Here is a 27,740-nt window from a genome sequence, read left to right as displayed (position 1 = left end):
CACCCGTGTGCGGTGGTAGGATCGTGATAGGCCAGCCATGGCATCATATACGCGCCGCAGGAAGGCACGGCCGGGCGCTACAACCCTGCAGGCAAAGTTCAGATGGCCTGCCAGCTGTTGGAGAGTGGCTAATGTCACCTTATTAGAACTGACCACCTCTGAGATCTTCTCCCTGAGGGCCCCCAACTTGTCATGAGCGAGCCTGCAGCATTGGGCCACCGTATCTATCTCGATGCCCAGAAACGTGATAGCGGTGGATGGGCCCTCAGTTTTCTCGGCCGCGAGGGGGACGCCCAGCTCCCCAGCCAGCCCCGCGAAATGTGCCATGAATGCCCTACAGGTGCCTGAGTCCGCAGGGCCCGCAAACAGGTAGTCATCCAAATAGTGTACCACTGATTGCAAGCCTGCGCGCCTCTTGACCGCCCACTCCAAGAAGGAGCTGAAGCGCTCGAAAACAGAGCATGATATAGAGCAGCCCATAGGCAATGCCCTGTCCACGTAATATTCACCCTCAAAAGCCAAGCCCAACAGCTCGAAGTCCTGTGGGTGGACCGGGAGGAGGCGGAAAGCAGACTTGATGTCACACTTTCCCATAAGGGCCCCAACCCCGCAGTCCCTGACCATTCGCACAGCACAGTCGAATGATGTGTAGCGGACTGAGCACAGCTCCGCTGGGATGAAGTCATTGACTGACTCACCCCGTGGAAAGGACAGGTGGTGTATCAGGCGAAATTCACCTGGTGCCCTCTTGGGGACGAGGCCCAACGGGGAAACTCTGAGTGAGGGGATGGGTGGTGCAGCAAAGGGGCCCAAAACCCGGCCGGCTACTACTTCCTTCCTAATTTTTTCTCTCAGAACTGATTCCCTGCCTTCCACTGACTTAAGGTTGCGGGACATGAAAGGTCGCCTGGGACCCAAATAGGGGATCCGAAAACCCACTGTGAAGCCTTCGAGTAAAAACTGGGCATCTTGGACTAGGGGGTAAAGGTGGAGTAAGTGTTGGAGCTCGGCAATTTTAATTGGGCTGGGGCCCCTTTCCCTGAGCTGCGCCTGCAGCCCCTGTCTTCCTTGCGCCAGCCGAATCCCTGTTTCCACCCCTGAAGGGGCGGCCCCTGGGGCAGCTAGTCCAGGCGTGGGGGCCCCCACATATGGCACATTCATGTCTGAACCTGCACAGGCTCCGACCGCAAAGGCCACGCGAGCTGAACTCCCAGCAAAGCAGGCGGGGTTGAACCCCCTGCCCCGCAGGCCCGCGGGAAGCAGTTGCTGATGCCTGGCGCGCCAAGAGATGGCCGCTGTCTGCCCTATCACCTGCCATGGGTCTAGAATGTGCCATAAATTGCAGCCACAGGTCAGCCTCCTTTTTGTCCCAGGGGAGGGATGTATCAAAAGCCGCCCTCATACGGAACGCCTGGTCGTAGTCCAGCCATGCCATCCCTTGAAACTCAGAGTAGCCCCGATATATGATATCGAGGTATTTGATCAGTACCGAGGCCCTATGAGGCTGCCTCTGTATTACCACCCCCATGTACGTAAGGAATGCAGGCAGCCAGTTAGACCAAGAGCGCTCTACCCGTCGGCGCTTGGGCCTATCGGGCTCTGCATGTTCCCCTTTATCCTTATCCTTCCCAACCGGCTCCCTGTACAAGAGCGAGAATAGGTCCACGTACTCTCCCCTCCATATTCTGTCCTTCGTAGCAGGCAGAAGATGAAAACCCAGTGGGGCAGACGTTTCCCCAAAAGGTATGGCCCCCTCTCTGACTGATCCCAGGGGGTCGGATATCTCTGCAGGGGGGTTGGCAGACAGGGCGGGCTGATGCCCTCCTTCCGTCGCCGTCCCAGCAGCGAGGTGCCAGACCTGCTCGCAGGCCTCTCTTAGGGGATGCTGCTGCTGTGGCGTAACCTCCCCCCCGCCGGCGGGAGTCCCTGCCTGCCCATATCCCTCGGTTACCACTGGTGGGGAAAAGGGCCAGTAGGGGTACCCCCAGGGGGCCCAGCTCCACTGCCGCTGCCCTTGTTGTTGTGGCATGATAGAGGACTCACCCTGTGTGCTTTCCGCCGAAGGTCCTTGTGTGGGCTGCATTGTTGGTGCTGCTTACAAGGTGGGAGTTGCGCCTGGCTCTATGCTGGGCGTCCTCGCCTCAGCCCTGGGCCCGGCCTCCAGCACATCCAGTCGCGCTAAGATGGAAGCAACAGCCCCTGCATCAGCACTGTTCACTGGCTGCTGCGTTTTCCCCCGAGACCGTTTGGGTGGTTGGTCCTTCTCCTTCCCTGTCACAGGTTGGTCCCGAGGTGCACTAGGATGGCCTGAGCCATGCTCTAGGGCTTCCAACCTGGCTAATATGGCCGCCCATGGTGGCCCCTCCCCACTCCTTGCCCCCTCCGCCACTGGGGGTGGGCATCTCCCCCCTGCTTTGGGGGCCTTTCCTTTCCCTTTTGGCCCCCCTTGTCCTTTCTTGGGTGGCATACTAGAGGAAGATAGGGGCCCCGCTTACAAAACAACGTGATTTCAAAACGTTGTGAAGGGGCCCGCCTGCTTATTCTATACCCCCTCCCGGCACCCAATTATCCTGGAGGGGAGCCTAATTGCCCTGCACGTGGCAAGGATTGATGGTTGGGGCCGTGCCCCACCTACCCCCGCGTTAATTAAAATTAATAATTAAATTTAAAAGTTACCGGCCAAAGGCCGCCTAGCCTGTGGTCCTCGCCGCTGCTGGATCCGATCCTGCGCTGCTGCCTCGTAGTGACTGCCCCAGGATCCTCGCCGCATAGGCCTTGGTGCCAGCCGCCGCTGCCTCCCTGTCTCTCAATGAGGCTGGGGGGGGCTCGCCGCAGCCCAGCCACCCTGGCCTCAGGAAGCCTCCGGAGGCCCACGTGTGCCGGCAAAGGAGCCGCGCCGCGCCGAAGCTGCTGCTGCGGCTGCCGAAATTGCCGCCGAAATGAGCCGCGCCGCGCCGAAGCTGCTGCTGCGGCTGCCGAGATTGCCGCCAAAAGGAGCCACGCCGCGCCGAAGCTGCCGCCGAAAGAAGCCGCGCCGAAGCTGCTGCTGCGGCTGCCGAGATTGCCGCCGAAATTTGAACTGGATGGCGGGAAGCAGGCGGGGCGGCCTTAAATAGCCTTCAGCCGCCCCGCCTCCCTGCCGCGTCACACGACGGCGCGCCAGCGCGCCGTGTGTGCACGCATCCCCCAAGATGGCGGCCTGGACATCGACAGCGGCCGCAAGCTCGTCCCTCTGCCCGGTAGGTCCCGGGCACGGAACGGGATTGTGATGAGAGGCTTGACAATCGATCACAACAATGCTCCAATACATGAAACACATTTAGGTGGATGGTTTCCAATGGCTCAAACTTGGCACTTTTCATACATTATGCATGTCAAAGTGGACCCGTGCTATTTTGACATATCCAAGAAACCCAGTTCATCATCCCTCAAGAATTCAAAATGCTTTTGTGAACCCACACAGGCTGGGCAAAATAATAGATGAGAAAAATGGGTCTGTGACATCCATAAAAATGAAGGTCAATATAGCCATGAAGCATTGGTTCTTAAATATATTATATGGGATGTTGTTTAATTAGGCCAGATGGTGAGCTTCACAAATTCAGGGAGTCTACTTAAGTGGCTCCATGAACTGTTCCTTTAATTTAGGTCTGGCAGAGGGTAATAATACTCTACAAAACTCAATAACAGGAAATCCAAAAATCCTTGTAGGTGTGGGCAGTAGGCCAATGAAGCCACATGCAGGAACACTGTATTTACAATGACTTGCGGATAGATAAGAAATCAACAATGCCAAAAAATGCACAAGCAGTATCCCATTTCTCCTCATGTTCAGTAAGAAAAATGGAACACCCACCATCTTAGCTGCATGAGTTAAACAAAAGATTTTATAAACCCAAAATATATTAAGTTACAGAAGGAAAAGTCCCTTTTGCATCCACATTAGAAATGAGTGAGAAATTCAATTCAGTTTGCATTTCAAGCCAAATCTATCAAATTTGCACTTTCCGAAACAATATGAGAACTGAAACACAGCCATCCTTTGAAATTCACACACACACGAACTTTGCAATGCAGTTCGCCAACCAATGTTTATAAAACTGTAAGGGGAAAGTATGCATAAAAATGAACGTATGAATGGAAATTGCCTACAAAAATGCATTACATGATGAGAAATTGCAAAAATGTGGACATTAGTCAAAACTGTATTCAAAAATGTGTTTATTAGGAGAAATTCACACTAAAATGCTGGAGAACCTTCATAAGGATTTTTTTTAAAATTGCAAATAACTGTAAAAATGTGGAGAACTGAATTTAAGAATGGAAAAATGAGAGAAGATGAGAACTGAAACTGACAGATCTTTCCATTCCTAGTCCCATACAGTAATATTTTTAAACATATGCAAGGAGATTGGGGGAGGAAACAAACAATTCTGGCTAGGGCATGTTACGTTACACAGACAACAAGACAAGTCATTCTAAGGAGCCAAATTATACACCATAATTTGACTGAGTTTTTAAACCGAACAACAATCCTTCTTTGATTAAAAGAACAGGAGCATTTTCTCACAAAGTTAGAAATGACAAAGCTTTACTGAAGTGCCAGGACTATTATGCAGCAACTTCATCACAAAGAGGAAAGTAGAATGCTATTAATGCAGATTTTAGACAGCTTAGTTTTATGACTATTTTATTGTTTCCTTTTATGTATCGCTTGTTTTTCTAAAAACTGCTTAGAAATGCAAATGATTAAGCAGTCTATAAATGTCTTAATCAATGAAATAAATCACAGGTAACAGCCAGGCCCAGACACATTAAAGTGGAAGTAAACAACTATCTCGACTTCTACTCACACTTTCTTCCAGGGCTATTGCTCGACTTAGAATTTGCAAATCATAACAGTTTATTTTAAATTTGACAATTGCCTTTCACCTGTACGCAAGTCCAGAAACGGAGCCTCTGCATGGTGAAAAGTAGTAGGAATGGAGTGGAGCGGGGGAAAATCATTCCACCCTCTTCCAGACCACATGGGATTATTCCTCAGGGCAAGCGCACATATATCTCTGGCCAGCACACTAGTTCACCACATCCGAACAATTAACAGGGCCTAGTATAAAACTAGGAAAGCATAAATCCAGTAGCAGGCAACAAGGAAGGGCAGGACCATGTACCTGGCCTCCTGGCAGCAGCATTGCTAGTACGTACCAAGACAGTGTGGAAGAAGGGGTAAGGTCAATGCGAGTGCACCAGTGGAGCCAATCCCTCCAGTGCACCCATTCCAGAATGCAGTAGTGATGCTGCTGCTACTGGGAGGCCCGATCTGTGGCAGTACCCCTCCCTGCTAGCCACTCCTAAATAAATCTCATTACTTAAAAGGGGGGGAGGGATTGTCACAGTTACTAAGGTATACAAATGCTCACAAATACTCTTTATTGGAGATGGAGCCTAGGATCTTGAGAACAAGCTTCAAGACTTTGAGTAGAGTTGGGGCAAAATTCATAGCAAAATTCCTACCTGCCCCAGAAATCTGAACTGGCATTCCTGCTGATAAAATCTCAGAAGACAAGAATTGGGAAAGAATTAGACACAGTCACTTACCAAAGCATTAACATCTTCTGTTTTGTAGATTAGCATACGTATCTCATCAGGGTCACCATTGAAAATTGCTTGGACCAGCGGTGGCTAAAAGAGATTTTAAAAAGGGGGAAGAATATTTAATATCAAAGCCATTGCACATTCTAAAAACATGCCTTGCTATCTCAGACATCATATTTACATCAGATGTCTCTGCATTCTAAATCAATAAAAACAATACTAGTACTGTAGTATTTTTTAAAAATAACCCCAGGCTGGGAGAGTTTGCTAGATCAGAGTCCCTGATGTCAGTGGTATAGGCTGGAAACTGGAGAACAACAAGCAAGAGGCACTGGTCTGCTGATCGGAAAAGAGGAGGCAGCCAGGTACTTTATGCCAAGCTTGTCCAACATATTACGTATTACCTGCCAGTCATAGGGGATGGTGTTTCAGACCCTTATTCTTTGCACTTAGCAGAGACCTCTGAGGCCTGAGCACAGTGAGCCCACAATAGATTACTTGGCTAGATCCCAACCTCAACTGAGGAAATGATGGAATCTTCCTAAGAAGATGCTGAAGAATCAAATGAATTGGTCCATTGATATTCTGGTGTTACAGGATGAAATCCAAAGGGCTGCCTTGGAAGCTTTTGCACATGAACAGGGATCTCGGAGGCCTCCCTTTCCTGCCACAACCACTCATCCCACCCAGAGAGAGAAGCTACTTCCAAAAGATCATGGGGTCCTCAGAAGTAGCCCCTACTGCAGTACACGAGGAACTCAAGAGAAAAGAATCTGTTGCCAGTGAATACACAGGAATCTTTGAATCCCAGCCACAATCAGAAAATTTATCTCAGCACTTAGCTGAAATCCAAATCTTAAACCCATCACTTCTAGGCGTTACTACTATCTCAACTGGTAACAATGATTCTTCATAACTACCTCAAAGTTGGTCAACATCCTTCCACAGCTTTTTTTAAAAATTGTATTCTATGCTTGCATGAGCCAAGTGGGATCACTGGCTTTTCTTTTCTCTTTTGTATAACAAACCACCATCAGACCACATCATAAACTTATTTGAAAGTCCCCTCTGTTTCAAAAGCGGTTTCCCATGTGATATCGAGGGGCGGACAGAGAAAAAGGGAATGTGGTTATGAGAAACACAAACGCCAATTCCCCTTGGGTATGTGGAACCAGTTGCGTTAATCTTTGGATCCCAGCCTACAATATGCAAAGCCTTTGAATAAATGTAGAACTTGAGAAGAGCCAAATTAGCTCAGTTACTAGTCGTTTTTCCCCTCCTCTCTTTGGAACATCTTGTAACCCTTACAAAATGGGATGTACCCTGAATAATAAATGCTTTTTTAAAAAAGGAGATGAAATCCAACAACCTCATGAGCCTGTTGTCATTTAAGCAGAAAATGCAGCCTATATTTAGAAACAATCTCCAATAAGAGCCATCACATTCCTTTTTTCATCCACTTGAGGGAAAGCCCTTGTGTTTCAATTTCAGCATTTTGGAAATAATACCCACAAAGAAAAGGTGTAACATGGTACAAGATTTGGGCACCTAGATTGTTTCTTCTCCCATATAAACTGGCAAGGATGCCACTTGGCATGCAGTAATCAAGAGAACACCCAAGACTGACCCACCACTACCAAAGATTACTAGTACGGATATGCCTGTACTCTCTATGACCAATGTAACTACAACTGCAGAGTGCAGGTCAACACATGATGTCAACAGAAATTTGTCTATGTAACCAGTTAATCATATATGCTGACAATAACGGCACCAAGCTGAATTCCAGACGGCGGGGGAGAGATCTAGAAGCAGTGGAGAATTATTTTTAAAGCTATGATACAATCTATAGGGCAAAAATATCTATTAGGACTCTGTTGCTATGTGGATAATCATATATTTAACAAAGAGATATACGAAAGGGAGGGGAGATGCAAACTTTAAATTGCCCAAAGACAATTGAGCTTCAAAACCAACAGTAAACAAATCCTGGCATTACTGGTTAGATTTTGTTTTTGATAGCTTCACTATAGATAGTAGCTAACAAATAGCAATAAGTTGTTTTATCTATGCATGCTTACTTGGGAATAGATTCCATTAAGTTGAGCCAAATTTACTCCCCAATAGGGATGGACAAATCTCTGTTTTGGTTTCTCTCCGTTTCTCATTTTTCCTAAGTTACATTCAGTTCTTCTCATTTCTGAATCAGTCTGCGATCTTCTCTAAAAAGTCCTCATGAAAGTTTGTTAACATTTTAGTGCACATTTCTCCCAATACACAAATGTCTGCATGCAATTTTCCCTAATATAATGCATTTTTATATGTTATTTTCACCAATATATGCATTTTGATACATACCCATTTTTGTGCACATTATTTGGTTGGACATTGCAGAATTTGGAGAAGTGCACATTTCAAAGGATAACTGCATTTTGGTTCAAGAATTTTTTCCGGAAGAGCAAATTAGGTAGCTTTGCATTAAAATCTGAACTAAACCAAATTTCTCTCCCATCCCAGTAAAGACTGCAGTGGTCCCAGTCCAGAAGTGATGTTTCACTTCCATTTTTTAAGAAACAGAGAGTAGGCTGCAGCCTTGAGCACTCCTTCTCCATTCCTCTCCTTCTTTTCTGCTCATAGTATACTATTACATCCACTACTAATGCCAAACAATGCTAATGAGAAATTGAGAGGAACCAAAACAGACAGATTTGTCCATCCCTATTAGGAAGTAAATCTGACTCAACCTCTGCTGATTAGTGGAAATCATGGTTAGTGTTATTGAAGATGTAATGCTATATCATGAGTTTGTTTATTTCTGACATTCATATCCCATTGTTCTCCCGAGGAGCTCACAGTAGCATGCACAGGAGTTACCCCACAACAACCCAATGAAGTAGTTTGATTGAATGCATGTGTCATTGGCAGTTGGTGGCATGGGACAGTGGAATCGGCTCCGATCTATGAGCTTCTCCCCGCCCCCCAAATGCCCCACCTAGAAATGTGGCTGCCCCACCTAATAAAGAAGTCTGGCTAAACAGCTGTAAAAAGGGGGCATGTGAACCCACGGTCTGCTCTCTGAGACCAACAGCATTTACATTTGTACTGGGCATACAACTATAAGCACACACATGAAGTTTATAGCAGTCTCATGTTTATAGATTTCTGTCCATTCAATATATGCAGCGAAAGAGTAATGCAGTGAAAGAGTGATGTTGTTGCATTCACGGAATCTAGGACATAGTGTAAATGGCTAAAGCAGGAAATAATTAAGCAGCTCATCCTTTGGTAGTTGGAAAATATTACTGTTGAGCCTGAAAGAAACATCTGCTCAGAGAGTTCACCATAAGGCACCCTTTTCAATCTATTTTTAGAAGCAAGATCTATTGATGGTTCTAAACAACTTTTAATGTTATTTAAAAGCATGATCATAAAAGAAGGGGGTGGGGAACTGGTTCTGGCTAGCAGGCCAGGTCCTTATCTCCACATATCTCTGGTGAGGTTTGGGTTGAACATGGATACTTCATGCTGCAGGGGTGGGGGACCTATTGAGATACTCAGCCTTCAGAGGTTTATGGAATCTGAATTCCTAAATACTCTGGGAGATTGTCTAGCTGACATGGCTGGTGCTCCTGTCAAAGTTCTTGTCACACTATGACACTATCACTGCTGAGTGCCCTCGCCATCACTGTGGAGCATGTAAGTCACCTTGGTAGTCTAGTGACCTGTGTACAATGAAACAAGTGGGTAGATCGTTAAGAGTGCAGGTGGCATAAATCTTGGTCTGAACTGGACCGAGCACATGTGAGTTCACATTATCATATCTACCACATGATGGAGATGGCAGCAAAGAAAGCCTACTTCTCTACCACCATTGTGTCTACAAGTAGCCACTTGGCAGAGTGATGAATGGCCTTTTTTCATCTGACCAAGAGAACCTCTCTCTGACACCCTTAACAGCCTGCTGTAACAATTTTGGGAGACACTTTAGGGCAAAATCGCTCAGATTCGGACAAACATGGATGCCACAGTTACAGCAACTCCAGTGGAGGCATCCGGTGCACTGCCTGTTCCATCTCTACTGGATTGGTTTCAGTTATTGTAGCCTAAAGATATGGACAAGCTGATTGAAGAAGTGTGACTAACCACCTGCCTCTTTGACCCCTGCTCATCTTGGCTTCTTAGAGCTAGCCATAGGGGATGACAGAAATTGGAAGTAATTAGTTACAAAAACGAATTACTTGTATTACACTTTTGAGGAATGAGTGGGTTATTGCTTTACATTTTTATTGTAATAGAATGAAGAGTAATTTTATTACTTTTGAGGAGTAATTGTAATGTTTCCAGCATTACTTTTGGGTGATGGGGGAGAGGGAAAGTCTCTTGCTCCTCTGACTCTTGAATGAAAATCATATGCCTCAAACTAGCCTTCTGCACAGCATCACTCTTCCTCATGCTCTGTGGGTGTTTAGGAGGTGACAAAGGAGGAGGTGGAGAGTGAGACACGGGTGGAGTGGAGAAAACAATTGTTTAAAAAATGGATGGGAGTGGAGGGAGAAAGGAGCTGGAGGGCAAGAACACAGATGGATGAAGAGAAGGAGGCAGCAGCAGAATGGAGATAAAGAATTGTGGAGGTGAGAGATGACTATGTGTGTGTGTGCACGCATGTGCTTCATTTGCAGTGTTTTAACTTTTTTGCACCCCAGGGGAAAATGTATGCTTGGGTAAGTGTGCCTTAGTTGGTGGCAAGGCAGGGTCTGGGAGGTGGTTGAGTGACAGAGATTATGCTTGCTGGCTGAGAGTGGGGGGGGGCTGCCCTTGGTTTGATGCACAAAGATCTGAGCAGTGGCCTCTGCCTCCCTCTCCACCTTCCTTACCAGCAGAGAGACCACCACCGCGATCTTATGGATAGAAAGGATTAATTATTCTACTACCTCTGTGTGTTTATTTTTAATGTTGTTTTAGGCTATTTAGGTGTGCAGCAGCCAAGGCTAGCACCTTGTAGGCACTCTAGTTTTGTTTTAAGTAACTTAGCTGTAATTGTAGTGATTACAATTGTAATGGTAATTTATTCTTTTTTGGGGCCATGTAACAGTAATAGTAATGTATTCCTTTTTAAAAGTAATCTTCCAAGCTCTGGGGCTTGACTGCGTGGTCCTAGGGAGTGATCCATGCTTCAGTGGATGAGGGTAAAGTACCATCTTCCTTGAAGAAGGCAGTGGTGCGCCTCCTCCTTAAGAAGACCTCCTTGAACCCAGAAGTGTTAAACAACCATCACACAGTGGTGAATATTCCCTTTTGGGGCAAGGTGCTCAAGACAGTGGTGGCAGTCCAGCTTCAGGCATGCTTGGAGGCGACTGATTATCTGGATCCATTTCAGTCTGGCTTTAGGCCCGATCATGACAATGAACCTGCCGTGGTCACCCTCGTTGATAATGTTTTCTGAGAGAGAAAGACGGGGGAAGTGCAACCCTGCTTGTTCTTCTGGATCTCTCAGCAGCTTTTGATATCATTGACCACAGTATCCTTCTGGAGTGGCTCAGGGAGGTAGAGTTGGGGGCACTGTTCTTCAGTGGTTCTGCTCCTACCTCCAGGGACATTTCCAGAAACTAATTATTGGAGGCCAGGGTTGATAAAAATCAATTAAAAAAAACACACCAAAACATTACAGATTTTTTATTTAAATCTGATTTCAAAATGTTCTGAAAACAATTAATAAAAAGAGAGCTTAGGTCAATGATATCATCATGAATACTAATTATACAACTTCTAATTATATTCTATGAATATGTTAACAGCAGTTTATGGAGATGGGAGATAACATGATCAGTCCTATTCTGCAGGTGGTGTACATGAAGTGCACTCTCTCTCAGCTTTGCCTCTCTCTAAGTGCAAAGATAGAGAAGGTCAATCAACAGAGAATTTGGGGAGATGGAGTAGATCTGAACAAGAAGACCACTGAAGTGGTAATCTAGCTCTTAACAGCAGTAGCTTCTTCTGCAGGTACAGAGATATTTTTTTTCTTCCTTTGGACTAATTCATTCTAAACTGAAAAATAAATTGGGAACTGAAAAGCAAGAAAGACAAAGGTGAAGAAGACTGAGTTAACTGCACCACCCCATATTTTAAGTTTCTCATGTTGACTTGATTGAAATTGCCTAACTTTTATTTTTAAAGAACTTTACATTTATCTAAAAACAGAAATAAATAACCATTCAAAACTTCATGTGCATGTTTTGTTAATGTAGTTGTTCACTGAAGAAGAAAACTAACCAGAAGAATAAACAATCTTATCAGTACAATTTAAAAGCCTGTTCGGTGGTGGTGATTCTGGCACATCATGAGAAAAATATCATGATTAATTGAACAGTTGGAGCTGGTTCATCTTCTGAATGACTTCACAAGTTCATTCTGCTTCAGTACTAAAATGACCAAATTATCCAATTTTTTAATGAAAATTAATCTGAAATAATCTGAAAACAATTCAGAATAATTGCTTAGTGTGTACCTACCTTCTAATGAAACCCACATCTCTGAATATGTATTAAAGTTATATTAAACGATAATGTAATGTACTTCTAAAAAGTAATGAGTAAATAGAATCTTCCTCACTAGTTATTTAATCTGTGATTTAAATCATTAAAATAAAATTGAGTCCTTTGGAGAATCATGGTTTAAATCTAATCAGCCCTATGGGAGGATACTTTTTGACACCATGGGTAGCTTCCTGTGATGTCCCGCAGGATTCCATTCTGTCCCCCATGCTATTTAACATATATATGAAGATGAGTTTTGGAGTGAAGTGTCATCAATATACCTAGCTCTATCTCTCTGTTCCATCTGAACTGGGAGAGAGGTGGCTGAGATGCTAGACAGGTGTTTGGAGGCAGTGATAGGCTGGATGTGGGCCAATAAAGTGAAACTGAGTCTTGAAAAGACAGAGGTGTTATAAGTTCAGGGTTCTCGAGTCCTGGATGAGAAGACAGCCATTCTGGATGGGGCTGCACTCCCCTGGAAGAAGCAGGTTCACAGCTTAGGGGTATTCCTGGATCCAATATTGTCACTTGAGGCCCAGCTGGCCTCGGTGGCTAGGAGTGCCTATTTCCACGGCTGGTTCACCAGCTGCAGCTCCTTTTGGACAGAGACAACTTGGCCACGGTACTCCATGCTCTGGTAACTTCCAGATTAAATTACTGCAAAGTGCTCTACGTGGAAGGCATCCAGTTGCCCTTGAGGACAACTTGGAAACTTCAACTGGTCCAAAATGCAATGGCCCATTACTGGCTGGGGTTGCTTTTAGAACTCATATAACCCTTGCTGTAAAACAGTTGCACTGGTTGCCAGTTCATTTCCAGGCACAATGAATGGTGCTCACTCTTGTGTATAAAGCCCTACACGACTTAGGCCCCAAATATCTGAGAGACCACCTCCTTCCCTACAGACCCTTTCACGGGTTGAGATCTGCAGAGGGGTCCTTTTTGGTAGTTGCTCAGAAGTTTGGGGGATGGTGGCCCAGAAGAGGGCATTCTTGTTCCAGCCCCTAAGTTGTGGAATTCTCTTCGCATAGAGTTGCACCTGCACTGCACAGTTTGTGGTAAATTCTAAAGACACACCTCTTTATCCTGGCCTTTGGCACTTCAAACACAAATTCTTTATTGCATAGTCCACAGACTTTGGCACTTGAGAGGTATGTTTTCAGGACCCACCCTATTCTTGTGAATGTAATTTGTTTTAATTGCTTTTAATACTGAATTTTAGACTGCTGTTACCCGCGCTGGTGAAAGGTTGGTAATAAATATAATAATTAGGCCTACAGGGTAGAATTTCCCCACCCTGGCATAAAGTTTAATTTAGCCAGTAACCTTCTACTGTCCTGAACATCAAGCTTTTTCAGCTACACCTTTTAAAAAAAAATCCAGTGCTTAAGGTGCAGTTTATAGCAGACAAATCTCTTTTCCCATTCTATCATCTCTGGCTAGTATTAAACTGGAACATGGGAATGTAAAAGTCATCTAATGTAGTGAATCACTAAAGTCACCTTAATACTTGAATGAGTGCCTCTCCCTGTATTGTACTGCCCAACCAATGAAATCTTTCAAGGAAGCCCTCCTTAGGTAGGGTTCCATCTTTGGATGTAATACATTATGTGATAATGCAGGAGAGGCCTTCTTTGTGGTGGCACCCCACTAATGGAAGGCCCTCCCATGCAAAATCTGCTTTGTACCAACCTTGTAATCAGTTTGGCACCAGATTAAACCCTGGTTATTTACTCAAGCCTTTGGTAATTGTTAATCTCACTACTTAACTTGTAATAACTATTCCTTGTGTTTTAGGAATAATAGTAGCCCCTCATCTAAAACCACCTTTAGCTAACAGGGAGCATAATGTTTGTAGTAAGTGCACCATCATCTAGTTGCTGGCATATCCTTTATACACACACATGGGGGAAATAGTCTTCAAACCCTTAAATAGTAAACCTAATAATAAGATGTAATAATAATACAGTAGGTCTTCAAGACCTGTACATCATATTATAATTTTTCAGTCAGCTTGCACACAGTATGCTAGTACTGTACACTGAGTGAATACAGATTTTTCTCTTCTGCTTCCTGAGCTATTTTTGGCCTGAAATTTGGCTCCAAGATGGCTCATTTCCATTTTTCTGTGTATAGCTAGACTCCTGCCCTCAGGATGGCTAATGTTTCCAGGTGAATCAGAGGCCACTTCCTGCATTTCCCTGGAACCTGGCCATTCTCCTACCATAGAAAATTGCAACTGAGCCATGTGTTTTGACAACAAGGTTGTCTTCATTTTTCAAACCTAGTGGATGGGGTTCTGAAAATAGGGATTTTTAAAATGTGCTTGTCACTTCCGAACAGGAAAAAGCACACAATTTCCATTCCATTTTCAACTTTCTTTATTTTTTAAATGATGACCTCCCACCCCTCATCCCCAGTTTGTGGCAGTTCAATTGCATAAGGGGGAGGGAATTAAAGTCTGATCATGATCCAGTCTTCAAATATCACTTCCATTTCTAAAACCTGCTAGTGGAGAGGGATTTAAAAAACCTAGAAAATTCAGAGAAAATATTTTTAGAGCAGTGGTTTCCAAATTTCTAGCAACAAAGAAAGATGACCTAAGCAGCTTTTCAAGGATGTCATTTTGAATACAGAAACCTGGAGGGGGGGAATGTTTAATCTGCTTCAGATCATCACCAAAACACTTGTCAAAACAAAACAGAAGCAAAATCACATCTGGAATCCCATGAGAGGGAAAGACAGCTTGTAAGAGGGAGAGAATTTAAGGGGAGAAACAGCAAGCTAGGAAAGATCCCCTCCCCGCTTCTCAGTTCCGAATTCTGCCCCTAGGAAAAGTAGCCAGTGGATTTCACTGCGCCCATTTGCAGCGGGGCAGGGGAACAGAGAGAAGGTGCCTAGGCCCCTTACCTTTTGTTGCAGCCCTCTTAGCTACTGTTTGTAAGCAGCTATGTTTTAGCTAAAATTGAGGAGAGTAATCAAGGAGTGGGTCTGGTCACTTTCATTAACTGTGTCCCCATGTTCCCCACTGATACTTTCAGCACAGCACATTTGTGTGTGATTAGTTTCAGAAGCACATTGGAGATAAGCTCCTCTGTTACACCATGGGGGCTTGTTCTTAGAACAGGTAAGGGGCCCATCTGCTATGTCAGTGTAAGTCACTCTTCAAGGAGTGCCCCCTCCCTGGAGGAAAGCATGCCTAGTGATTGAACACATCAAAAGGTGTGTTCCAGTCAGAGGAGATGAAGAGAGATGACAGAATTAGCCACCCACAGCATCAAAGGTAAGCACTGTCAAGCAATTGCCAACAGCCCGAGCTCCCAGGTTAAGCCCATCACCAACCCAAATACCACTCTAGCTATCTGGGTCTAGTGGTCCTCCCAGTGCTGGCCATCTTATAATTTTCCTCTGTCCAGCACAAAAACCTGGGTGGCTGTGGCTGGTGCTTACGGATGGGGGAGAAATTCGATTCAGTTCACATTTAAAGGTGAACATACCCAATTTGACCTTTCCACAAGTCAAACGGTATACAAAAATGTGTTTAGGAAAACCTCACACTAAAATGCTGATGAATTTTAATGAGAAATAATGAATTTAAAAGTCAAAAAATGAAAAACTAATAGAAACCAAAATTGACAGATACATCCATCCCTAGTTAATTGTCATGTACTGTTTTGCAGAACAAGTAGAGGATGCAAGTAATAAGAGTACCTTGGGGGAGGGTTGAAATGTGTGGGCCTGAGGTGGTCAATATCAGTTCTGCTCTTCCAACAGCTGGAAAATGAAAACTGGAGCATTTATGGTAAATAGTAAAAAACTCAGCATCTCCCCATCCCCCAAAGTTTTATTTCTTCTTTTCCAGGCAAGGGAGGAACCTACAGAGCAATACCAGCAAAGACAATATGAACAGACTTGACAACAACAACAACGAAGTAAACTTTGCTTAGTCCTGAAATAAGTAGTCCTTTCACCTTGAGAATCATTATCGTCTCACTGGCCCTTTTTCTCCCCCAGGAAGCTGCTGTTGTCAGTTTCACTGAACATTTTGGCTGGCCTTTCCTCACAAGCACTTTGAAAAGCCACCAGCCTTGTTAATCTCTTGCTAATCTTTTTTAAAGCTACCAGCCTTGTTAGGAGCCTAGAAGGATGACGGCAAGAAAATTTAAAAGAAAAGGACACCACAGCATGAAGTTCCAGTCTCCATCCCCTCTCTCTCACATACACACACAGGGCTCCTCCACAAGACCTGTCTTTTGAGCATTCAACATGGTTTGCAAGCACAGTGCATACACAGAGGTTAGACTATGTCTGCTGTTTATTGAGCAATCATTCCGATTTGTTTGTGGGGAGGTTATACAACAGTGAGCATTCATTCTGAATTCATGCCGATTTGCTTGCACAGTGGTTATACATCTTCCCGTTAATCAGTAATTCATCCCACAGTTTTCAGTCCATTTCCCCGTCACTTGCCTAATTGCAAAATGTCCATTATTATTGTTGTTTTTAAGTGGATTTGTTGCACTAAGACAACAGAGCACTTTAATCTACTTTAATTGCACAAACCTAAATTTCTGGTCTCCCACAAAATACTGACAACTTGGAGGCAAACACACACACAGAGTGTAGAAACAGCCATAGGTATGTTGGTGAGGTGAAGGAAGCAAGAAAAAGAGATGGCAGCACTTTTACTTGAACAAGTTTCAGAGGATTTTATGGTGGGTAAAAAAAATTACACAAACTTAACAGAAGCTTTAGTTGGAATAATGGGCACACCATAGCCAGTGACATCTCTGTCCCAACACTTTCGAGTCTCTTAAAAACTATTAACAGGTTCCCATTGTTACAGCATTTTTATTTTTTTTTACTTCTTTCTTATGCAATCTGCCTTGTGGTGGACCTGGTACAGGTGAGACAGAAATTAAATGAAAAGAAATATTTTTGGTTCCCAGCACAGAATGAGAAATGCAATCACCCCTATTTACCCAGGGAGTGTGCCTATTTTCTGTATTGTCTTATTGTACACACACAGTCAGCAGAAAGCTTTTAGGATTCAGCCCCCTCTCCAGGGTCCTTGAATGTTCAGTATAGTAGCATATATATCAGCATGATAGTAGATATATCAACTCTCTGAACACAGGAAGATGCCTTACAACAAATCAGACCATTGGTCCATCTGGCTCAGTATTGTCTATACTAGCTGGTAGCAGCTCTTCAGGGTTTCAGACATGGAGTCCTTCCCAGCCCTACCTGACATTGTCAGATACTGAATGTGGGACCTTTTCCATGCAATGAGCATGTTCTACCACTAAGCTATGACTGTGGTACACACGCATCTAAATGCAAGCTCAAAGAGAGAAATTACAGCACATTGCTTCACTTACACATAAACAAACAGTTGCTAGTAGTTTGATTGGCCCCTATACTGTAATAAGCACAATCATGTCCACTTCGAGATTAAATACTCTAAGCATTTTTAAATTGGGGGGGGTGGTCCTTGAAGACTAACACTTTAGTTTGCTACCACACCCTGCTTCAGAAGCCAGCATAGGACAGGCTAATGAGAGAAAATGAATGCAGTGCCATGCAGTGTTTATTATTCATTATTTCATTTTTTAAATTTATATCCTGCCCTTCCTCCCAGAAAAATATGAGATAGAGATGAGGCATAGTGCTCAGGTAGTGGATCCTTGGCATAAGACTAGGGCTGTAAACACAATAGTCGCCTACATCAAAGTGTCTCCGTTAGCCACACCTGGAGGGGGAATGGGTTGATCTGCCAATCAGTTGCGAATTCTCTTTGAAGCTGAATTTTTGTTAAAAATGCACTCAAGCTGCTCCCACCAGGTTTTACTGTAAAAAGGGGTGGGGTTTTACTAGTGTCATGTGCCCCTGTTTTCAGAAGAGAGAGGTGGAGATGCACTGGAACTGGCAGAACAGTAAGTGTGTTTCTACCCTGGGTGTTACAAACTCACAAGTGTCCCTATGAAATGTTGGAGGGTATGAAAATTCAAAAAGAATGGAAAGTGGAGGTGAATTAAGGAGTTGCAATGCACATCCTGACACATCAGTCTTGACTTCACAGTGTAAATTATCGTAGTTAACTAAAGTGTATTATGTTACATCTATTAACATGATCTGAGACTCTCTCTCTCTCTCCTTCTCCCTTCATCTCTTCTCTTTTAAGGGTAGGATGTAAACATTTTGCTCTGTAGTGATCCACTAAAAGCCAACAAGAACATTTTCCACTTGCTTTGCCAGATGTAGGAGAGTCAGCAAAAGAGGCTGTACATCTGAAGGCAGAAAAATTTCTCCTCTGCAAGGCCATTTGCACTGAAATCCCCCTGTGGTCAAGTCTGCTTTCATCGGCAGGTTTAAAAGCATGTCGACTGAGAAGGTCTCTTGAGAAATAGGACGGATGGCAAAAGCTTTAACTTCCCTAATCCTGGACTTCCTGTTGTGATAAAAATGCACTGCTCTAACTTGAGAGGAGTGTTTCTAGCAAAATCTGCAAACTGAGGCAAGATTTTATTTAAAAGAATCAGGAATTCAAGACACTGTTTCAGAGGTTAACTCAGCTTTATCCAATTCCTCAAGCAGGGAATCACAAGCCATTTCAGCCACATTTGTTTTTTCCCCCAATCATTGCTTGCTCCCACTGCAAAGTCTGTCCTGTTTCCTTTTCCAAAATAATAACTATGGGTTGTTGCTGGCCAATGCAGCACTTGCATAAAGGGAATTCCCTACCTCTCCTCCCTACTGTAAGCCTCTCCATCCTCTGAAAAACCTTGCCTGGTATGTGTGTGTGTGGGGGGGCTACAGTGGGAGCAGGAAACTGGGCAGAACTGTGAAGAGACTATCTTTGTGAAAAGCCAGGGGGCTGTTCAGGGGCCACTGAGGGGGGTGCAGTGGAGATAAGGGGGAGAATTTCTCTTGTGCTGTCTCAGACATAGCCGTATGGTATTAATTTAAATGGCTAATTATCTCAAGATGAACGAGAAAACAAGGAACAGAGCACCTCATCATCTAGGGGCTCTTCACTTATAACAACCCTACTGAATCTTGAATCTACTGTTAAAATACATACATATATCTTTTTCCAATAAAAACACAAAAATACAGTGCTAGATTTGAGCCTGGGAAAGGTAGATTCAGATCCTAGTTCAGTCCTAATCTTACCTTGATCACAAGTTACCTTGTGACCAGTAGTGTAGTCACAAATTCAGAAGTGCAAGGTCCCTGCATGTTAGATATGCCATGTCCCCTCACAGCCACGCCCCCTCGCTCACTCACTTCCTCTCCATTGTCATCTCCACACTCTTCAGTTCTTCCCACGTGCAACTTTTCCCACAACAACAAATGTCCCTAAGAGTCAATCATCATGAAAGGGGAGTGTGTTAGCTACTGAGAAGAGTTGACTCACCTCCTTTCTCTGATTTGCTCCAATCAGCAGGAAAGGGCAAGGAAGCATGTTAGAAGACTCTTCTCAGTGGCCAACACACTCCCCTTTCATGCTGATTGGCTCACAGGATGCTGGAGACATAGGAACCCTGCTCCCAAAACAGTGAGGGGTCTGACACCCCCTGAGTCCCCAGATGACTACACCCCTGTCTCTCAGTATCTCATTTTCCCAGTCTCAAATTCAGTTTTCCAAGTCTCTACAGCAATCTGTGAATTTGTTTTTTAAATCCAAATTTTCCAGCATTTCACTGTGAACTTCTAGTAATAAACACATTTTTGTATGAAGTTTTGACTAATGTACACATCTTTGCAAGCCTAATATAATATACGTATATTATTTTCACTAATATATTCATTTTTATACACATTTCCCTCTAATATATGCATTTTTGTAATCATTGAGTAAGCAAGTTAGAAGACTCTGCTCAGTGCCCAACATGCTCCCCTTTCATGCTGATTGGCTCATAGGACACTGGAGACATATGGACCTTGCTCCCAAAAAAGTAAAGAGTCTAAGACCCCCTGAGACCCTGGACCACTACACCCCTGCTTGTGACTATTTGTTCCTCTTTCGGTGAAAGAGGAACAATATTGACCTTCCTCACTCAATGGTTATGAGAAAGAGAGAAAAATAAATGTATCAGTCAGGAATATCAATAAAAATACCAGCTATAACTGTAAGTAATAAATGTCACTTGTAATTAGATGCCAAGAATGAAGCATTCTTGTTTTTTTAAAAAAATCTCAGAATATTTGTAAGAAAAACCTCAAAATCTAGAAGAGTTGTCAATAACATTGAAGTGAACTATTTTGATTAATAAGACTTCACTTTACTTGCAGCCATCCATCTTAAAGACATCTCTGTACCCATTGGTCCCACCACATCTGTCTCTAATTTCATTTTGAAAATGGAAATGGACTGCCTTCAAGTCGATTCCGACTTATGGCGACCCTATGAATAGGGTTTTCATAGTAAATGGTATTCAGAGGTGGTTTTACCATTGCCTTCCTCTGAGGCTGAGAGGCAGTAATGGGCCTAAGGTCACCTAGGGAGATTCATGGCTGTGTGGGGATTCGAACCCTGGTCTCCCAGGTCGTAGTCCAACACTCTAACCACTATACCACACTGGCTCTCAAATTTCATTTTAACTCCCCATAATCCTATAATTCTGCCTTTATCTACAGCACCAACCTGGCATACATTTTTTAAAAAACAGCCCTCAGACATTCTACACATGTGGCTCTTTCAGAATGTTTCAGCTCCGGAAATTATGACCTGCTGCTTCTCTCTTCTCTGCTTAGTTCAGTGATAACAGGAAATTAACGCAATATTGTTTCTGTTTATTTCTTAAGCATAGTACATTTAGGCAGGAAATGGACAGAGATTCACTGAGTATATCACACTCAGGATGTTTGTTATTGAAACTCCAGATATGCTTACAAACTTCAGAATATGGGCTCACAAAGATTAATGTATGTACGCCAGCCATTTTGAAATGTCTTATTAGTGTCTTAGGCCACTATACATTTAAAACACTATCATACCACTTTAAACAGTTATGGCTTCCCCCAGAGAATTCTGGGAGCTTTAGTTTGTGAAGGGGGCTCAAAGTTGTTAAGAGGCCCCTGTTCCCCTCCACAGAGCTATTATTTCCAGAATGGTTTAACAATCGATCCCTTTTCCCAGGAAATTCTGGGGACTGGAGCTCTGTGAGGGGAATAGGGGATTCTTAGCCGGGGCTCTTGGTCACCAGCTTGCCCTGGGCCCTGGCACGCATGTGCGCACACACACATACACGTGTGCATGCGTGCACCCATGGCCAGCCCCAGACACGCTGGAGCCCTTGAGCAAAAGCCTGCCCCAGGCCCCAGGCCCCAGGCCCCAGGCCCCAGGCCCCAGGCTCCAGGCCCCAGGCCCCAGGCCCCAGGCCCCAGGCTCCAGGCTCCAGGCTCCAGGCTCCAGGCTCCAGGCTCCAGGCTCCAGGCTCCAGGCTCCAGGCTCCAGGCTCCAGGCTCCAGGCTCCAGGCTCCAGGCTCCAGGCTCCAGCGCTCCCCTTCCACGACTCGCGCACGGCAAGAGCTTTGGGACTCCACCATTCCCTTCCTTAACTTACCTTGTTCTGCGGTTGTGCACGCAGCAGTGCCCTTAAGAAAGATGGCAGCTGAGGTTTCCCTAAGGAGCTGAAGCCTCTGCCGCCATCTTGGTTCATGGCAGGGATGCGAGCGCACATCATGCATGCCAGATCCAAGGATAGCCCTTCATAGGGTACACTGCAATAATGTATGAATCACTATGATCAGACTATCCCTGAAAAAGAATGGTTGTAGTTGGAGTACCAGCTGTAGCTGGTAAAAGGCACACCTAACCACTAAGGCTAGGATGGAAAAAGAAGGAGCAGGACAAGTTTTCCTCTCTTGCCAGCCACTTGCAGTCCACTTACTTGATCTTATAGAACTCAGTGGGATCTAATAACAACTAAGCTCACCTCTACTCCTCTGCCTTCATTGGCAAACCCTAAACACAAAGAAAAAAGAACACAAAGATAGAGCCATCCCTGCCATGACGCAGAGAGAGGTAGCCACCTCAGGCAGCAGATGCTAAGGGACAGAGAGCAGAGAGAGCCATGTCAAATAAAGTGTGCCCATTGTGTCCTGGCCTGTGTCCCCTAAGCTGCCCTTAGGTACAGTTGAGGACACCATCCCATCACCTGGGATCACTTACTTACTCTTAGAAGATTCTGGCTGTGAACATGAAATCTCTTTGACGGTGATTTTTTAAAGAAAATACCCTCGAGCGGATCCTACCAGGTTTTACAATAAAAAGTGGCAGGATTTGACTAGCGTTCAGAAGAAAGAGGTGGAGACACATTGGAATCAGTAGAACAGTGAGTATGTTTCTATCCTCAATTGCCAATACCATCTTATCCTTTACCTTAGGGAGTAACATGCCTTGGCCTAGCTCTAACTATACATTTTGTGAAGGAGAGCATTATTCAAATCCTAGTTTGTTTTTTTAAAAAGAAAATAACCAAATTGAAATGAGCAACACAAAACTGAGTTTTTATTAAAACATTTCAAGGTATAATTTTGCACTGGGCTCACATAGTCAAATGATCTAGGCCATTTCTGTGAACACATGGTGTCAATTTGCCTTACATTCAGTGAGAGGGGAGGGGGGAGTCATAAAGAGCACCCGTTCTAACAAGATTCAAACATATAGATTATTTTTCACACAGAGAGTTTTCCTTCACACAGAGAATGTGTGCACACAGTTTAATGAGATATGTCAAAACTAATCTCTTTATTTGCCCCTTATGCTGTCTGGTCCCTGTGCAGACCTAAGCCGTTAACTGCACCAAACACTTTGGACGCTGCAAAGCTATAAAGAAAATATAAATAGTACAGTTCATGTGATACACAATGGCCACAATCCAGCACAGAGTTGTGGACTTAAAGCTCTTTGTAATAAATGGCCTTAAGCACACCTAGAGCTTGGAAGATTACTTTTAAAAAGTAATAAATTACAGTTACAATTACATGGCCCCAAAAAGTAGTAATTACCGTTACAATTACAATCGCCCTGAAAGTAACCTATTATTTTTTCTCAAAAGTTATCACTACAGTTACATTTCAGTTACTTAAAAAAAAACTCCTAACAAGTGCTGGCCTTAGCTGCTGCACATCTAAGTAGCCTAAAACAACATTAAAAATAAACAGAGAGAGAGAGAGAGGGTAGTAGAATAAATTTTTTTGATGGGCCTGTCCAAAGACACAAACATTCTGTTTGACAAAGGGGTTTAGAATGTTATTAGACATCGCACCCCATCTCACTCTCACTCTCTCTCTCTCTCTCTCTCGCTGTCCCATGTCGCAAAGCGGGGCTATTGCGTAAAGAGCCAGTTCATGTTGGCAGCTCAAATGGAAGTTACCCAAATCATTGGAAATCTCAGGAAGGTTTTGCCACATAGTGCTGTTCTGCTGTAGGATATAATTTGCACAAAACACTTGCTACAGTACAAGTGTGTAAAATGAATGGCTCTGTGCTCATTTTGTTGTTGCTGCTTTCATTATTAACCTATGCACACAATTATTGGAAAATCTCAATAAAAAAATAACTGAGGAGCCATATGACTTTATAGGTGGGTCCAAATGTTTTGAATTTGTTTTCTTCCCTTCAGACAAGAGGGCTTAAGGGAGAAATCCAAAGTCCTGGCTGGGAGCAGCAGGGAGCGTACTGACCTCCACATCTAAAGCCTTGTCCAGAGTGAAAGGTAAGGGGCAGTTAGTTTTACCTTTTTTGCTGTGCCAGCTCTAGGTTGGCACAGCAGAAGGGCCCAGATGTTTGGATGAACCTTCATAGAGTGGATCTCCCTGTATAAATTGAACTTTAGCACACTGGAGGGAAACCGAGGGTGCAACTTCTACCCTGACATTTTGTATATGCAGTATGTTGTTTCAAATGGGGCTGCTGATGCCAGGAGAGCAAAGTTCAGCCATGTCCCAAAGGTCCCAAAGGTGAGGAAGTTTTTCTCTCAACCTTCACCAAACTACCTGGAGGGCAACAGGGTGGTGAAAGCTGAGCTAGCTGAACAAATCTATTTCTAAGTTTCCCACCCAAATTCTTATGATCAAAATTCTGTGTTTTCATCCTTTGCATTTGGCCTTACTTTCTGGAAAAATGCTTTAACAAGCCTTGCATCTCAAAATATGCCTTTCTAATGGCACCTTTTCAACCCAGTGAAATACATTTTGCTCCCTGGTTGCTGTTTTTGTTGTTTTCTGAGGTGGTCAATATATCTTGAATATTCAGCTTCAGACAATACTAAAGAAGCGTTAAAATGTTTTCAGCACCAGATACTCCACAATGAAGAAAATGCACACTCCCTGTATTTGTTAGTGCTCAACAATTTGAAAGATCCAGCAACTGTATCAGAGGAAAGGAGGGCCCACATAATGCAAAGAACATGCTCCTAGGAGATGTCATTTCTAAAACTGTTGCTCATTAGCCAAACAGCATAGATCAAGATCTTTTTAACCAAGCAGCACTGGAAGAACATGAGAGGAGGACTAAAGTCAGCTGTCACAATTTTTCCTATAATTACTGTGTAATGAAACTAATTTCCTTTCACCCTGGATGCCTTTCACCTCTTGCCAGCATCACTTTTGTAGAATATGACTATTAATACTGAAGTGGTTGCAAACAGATAGTGTTTTAAGACTGGAGGCCTGACTTTTTAATAGTGTTCTGTGGATAATACCTAGATTGCATGGATCATGCAAGTCCCTTACAAAATTCTATGGGGTGGGGAGAATCAGATCACAATACATATTTAGGACTCAACGGCATTTTTAAAAAAGTCTGCTTTTGTCATTGATTTTGTATTTCACTGAAGATGATTATAATATAAATTAAGCAATTACCAAGAAAATCCAATGGTCACATTTGACTTCAAAAGTGGAGATTTCCCCCAAAATGAGAACATCCAATGAAGCTGAATATTGGAAGATTTGGGACAGACAAAAGGAAGTACTTCACACAACACATAGTTAAACTATGGAATTGGCTCCCATAAGAGGCATCCAACTTGGATAGCTTTAAGAGAGGACTAGACAAATTCATGGAGGATAAAGCTATCAGTGGCTACTGCTAGCCATGATGGCCATGCCCTGCCTCCATAGTCAAAGGCACTATGCTTCTGAATACCAGTTGCTGGAAACTGCAGGAGGGGAGCATGCTCTTGCACTCAGGTCCTGCTTACAGGCTTCCTATGGGCATCTGGTTGGCCACTGTGAGAACAGGGTGCTGGATTAGATGGACCACTGGCCTGGTCCAGTAGGTATTTACATTCTGGCAGGTGTGAAGCTTTACAACTAGAAGGCAGAAATGTTATCAAAATATCTGACTCTGTGCTGGATTGTGTGACAACATGCCCTGTTGCACTGTGGTCAGCACAATGTTACAGTGTCTCCTTTGCCTTGTCTTTCCTCGTGACTTCTGGGTGCAAGACGCAATGGTGCATCTTTTAACAGTGACAAGGAAGAGGTGGGTGCACACTCAAAGAGGAGGGCCTTCTGAGAATACTTAGTCCAAAGATCCCCTAAATCTGGAGTTGCCATTGCCAGTGATGGTAGGTAGCACTCCATCAGTTTCATAATCTTCCTTCTGTATGGGAGGCTAGAATTGCTACTGTGGTCCAGAAAATAGCTGCCTGGTGGTGATGTCCACATTATTAGTCCACTGGGTAGACAATCTTCCTTCCTAGATTGTATATGTATTTTACCTGCATGAGAAGCTTTAAAAAAATGGGCTCAAGTTGTGAGGGAATAAAATGCAAACGCATAGAAAACAGTGGGGGGGGGTCTACAGTTGTAGATTCTCACAATGTCCATGTTGTAAAACAACCAGAAAATATAGAGAAGTCTTTGTAAAGAAAAAGCAAGGAAGGGGAGATTGTGCTGACGGGGAGGTTTTTTTAGTTGAGGGCAAACACACACATACATCAGAAACCCACCACTATGCATTTACTTTCAGTGGAAGCAGACACATTTAAATCCCTGCTGAGCGGGAGGGAGGCCCGGCTGAGCTGTCTCAAAAGGTATCTCCCCCTCCTGTTATACATAAATATAACTCACTCGAAATCACCGCTCTCTGCCACCATGCGTTGCAGAGCAATGGCTTTTGCAGAAGAGAGCACCAGGGCTGTTGCTTTTGTTAATGTGTCCTCATTAAGAGAGTCTCTCTCTCTCTCTCTCTCTCTCTCTCTGTGTGTGTGTGTGTGTGTGTGTGTGTGAGAGAGAGAGAGAGAGAGAGAGGGAGGGAGGGAGGGAGGGAGGGAGGGAGGGAGGGAGAGTGTATAGCAGGCGGGGAAACTCAACAATTCTGTACCTTCCTTTAGTCCCTCAATCCCTTGGCTTTACACAGCTTGGCAGAGCACAGAGGTGCTTACAGTGCTGTTTGTTTGCGTGGGCTTTTTGGAGAATTCCCTTCCTTTTTCCTCTTGGTGTTCCCTGTACAAGGCTCTGCATCCATCCATTCATTCATACATGCTTACTAAGCTGAGGGAAGGGAAAGGGTTGGTGGGAGAAGAAGGGAGGTGGAATGGAAGGAGTTGGGAACAAACAAATACCACTGAATCCTTCTGACATGCGGAGGGGAAGGGAGAACAGAATCAATCTATAAGTCATCAGGCACGGTAGGGAGAGCGAGCGGGTGGGCAGGCGGGCGAGGAGGGGGGGCGGTAAGGCAAGTGAGTGAGCAGGGGTGGGGCAAGAGGGAGGGAGGGAGGGGCGGGCAGGGGGCAAGGGACCGGGAGGTGGGTGTGGGTAGGGCCACTGAGGGAGTGAGCGAGCTGGCAGGAGGACAGGCGAGTGGAGATCTACCGTCTGGAGTGGATCACCCCTGCAAGCTGGAAAGGGTAACCCTAATTCACACACGCACACACAAACACACATATCGTCACTCACCTCCACAGCTCTTCACCTCCGTTCTGCTGCTGCCTCCTTCTCCTCCTTCATCCTTGCCCTCTGGCATTCTCCCTCCATTCCTCCACCACCATTCATTCTTGAAGCAATTTTTTCCCTCTCTCTCTCCACTCCACACCATCTGGCTCTCCACGTCCGCCCTCATGGCCTCATAACACAGAGCACGAGGGAAGAGCAACACTGCGCAGAAGCCCAGTGTGAGGCACATGTCTTTCGTCCACCAATCAGAGGAGCAGAAGACTTCCCTGCTCCCTCCCAAGTAACGCTAAAAAGTAACGCTGGAAACATTACCATTGCTGCTCAAAAGTAAGGAAATGACTAGCTGTTCTATTACTAGCAAAATGTAACGAAGCTACCCACTCATTACTCAAAAAAGTAATAGATTACAAGTAACTCGTTATTTGTAACCAGTTACATCCAAGCTCTGAGCACACCTAATACTGGGTTGACTGCTCCATATATTTTACTAGCAGCCTTCTACTTAGCATTGGTCAGGAATTCTAAGGAACCAAAAAATCAGTACAGTTTTTACATCTGTGGTTAAAATCAGTGCAGGTTTGAAACATTTTGTCCACCACCTTGATACAAATGGTGTCCAATTGTATCCAGACATAGACAAAAACCTGCTGCTTCATCTGAGGAACCATCATGCAAAATTTGGTTACAATATCT

The 27,740-nt window shown here is 44.3% G+C and overlaps 1 protein-coding gene across 12 annotated transcripts in view; it reads right to left on the bottom strand.

Annotated features, from left to right (window-relative positions):
* Nucleotides 1–27,740, bottom strand: part of ANKRD44 (ankyrin repeat domain 44) — a 250,881-nt gene that overhangs the window by 131,237 nt on the left and 91,904 nt on the right. For 11 of the 12 annotated variants that reach the window (XM_061608156.1, XM_061608145.1, XM_061608153.1 and 8 more), the window contains exon 2: nt 5,599–5,682. In XM_061608156.1, coding sequence (XP_061464140.1) covers nt 5,599–5,634 — 36 coding nt within the window. In that variant the 5' untranslated portion in view covers nt 5,635–5,682. Of the gene's footprint in view, nt 1–5,598; nt 5,683–7,953; nt 7,973–27,740 lie in introns of those variants that run through there. The other variant, XM_061608152.1, reaches the window with a different exon arrangement.

The sequence above is a fragment of the Rhineura floridana genome, chromosome 2 (genome assembly GCF_030035675.1).
Source record: "Rhineura floridana isolate rRhiFlo1 chromosome 2, rRhiFlo1.hap2, whole genome shotgun sequence".
Lineage (NCBI taxonomy): Eukaryota > Metazoa > Chordata > Lepidosauria > Squamata > Rhineuridae > Rhineura > Rhineura floridana.
The sequence above is the reverse complement of the archived record's forward strand: the minus strand, read 5'-3'. Positions and strand labels throughout refer to the sequence as shown.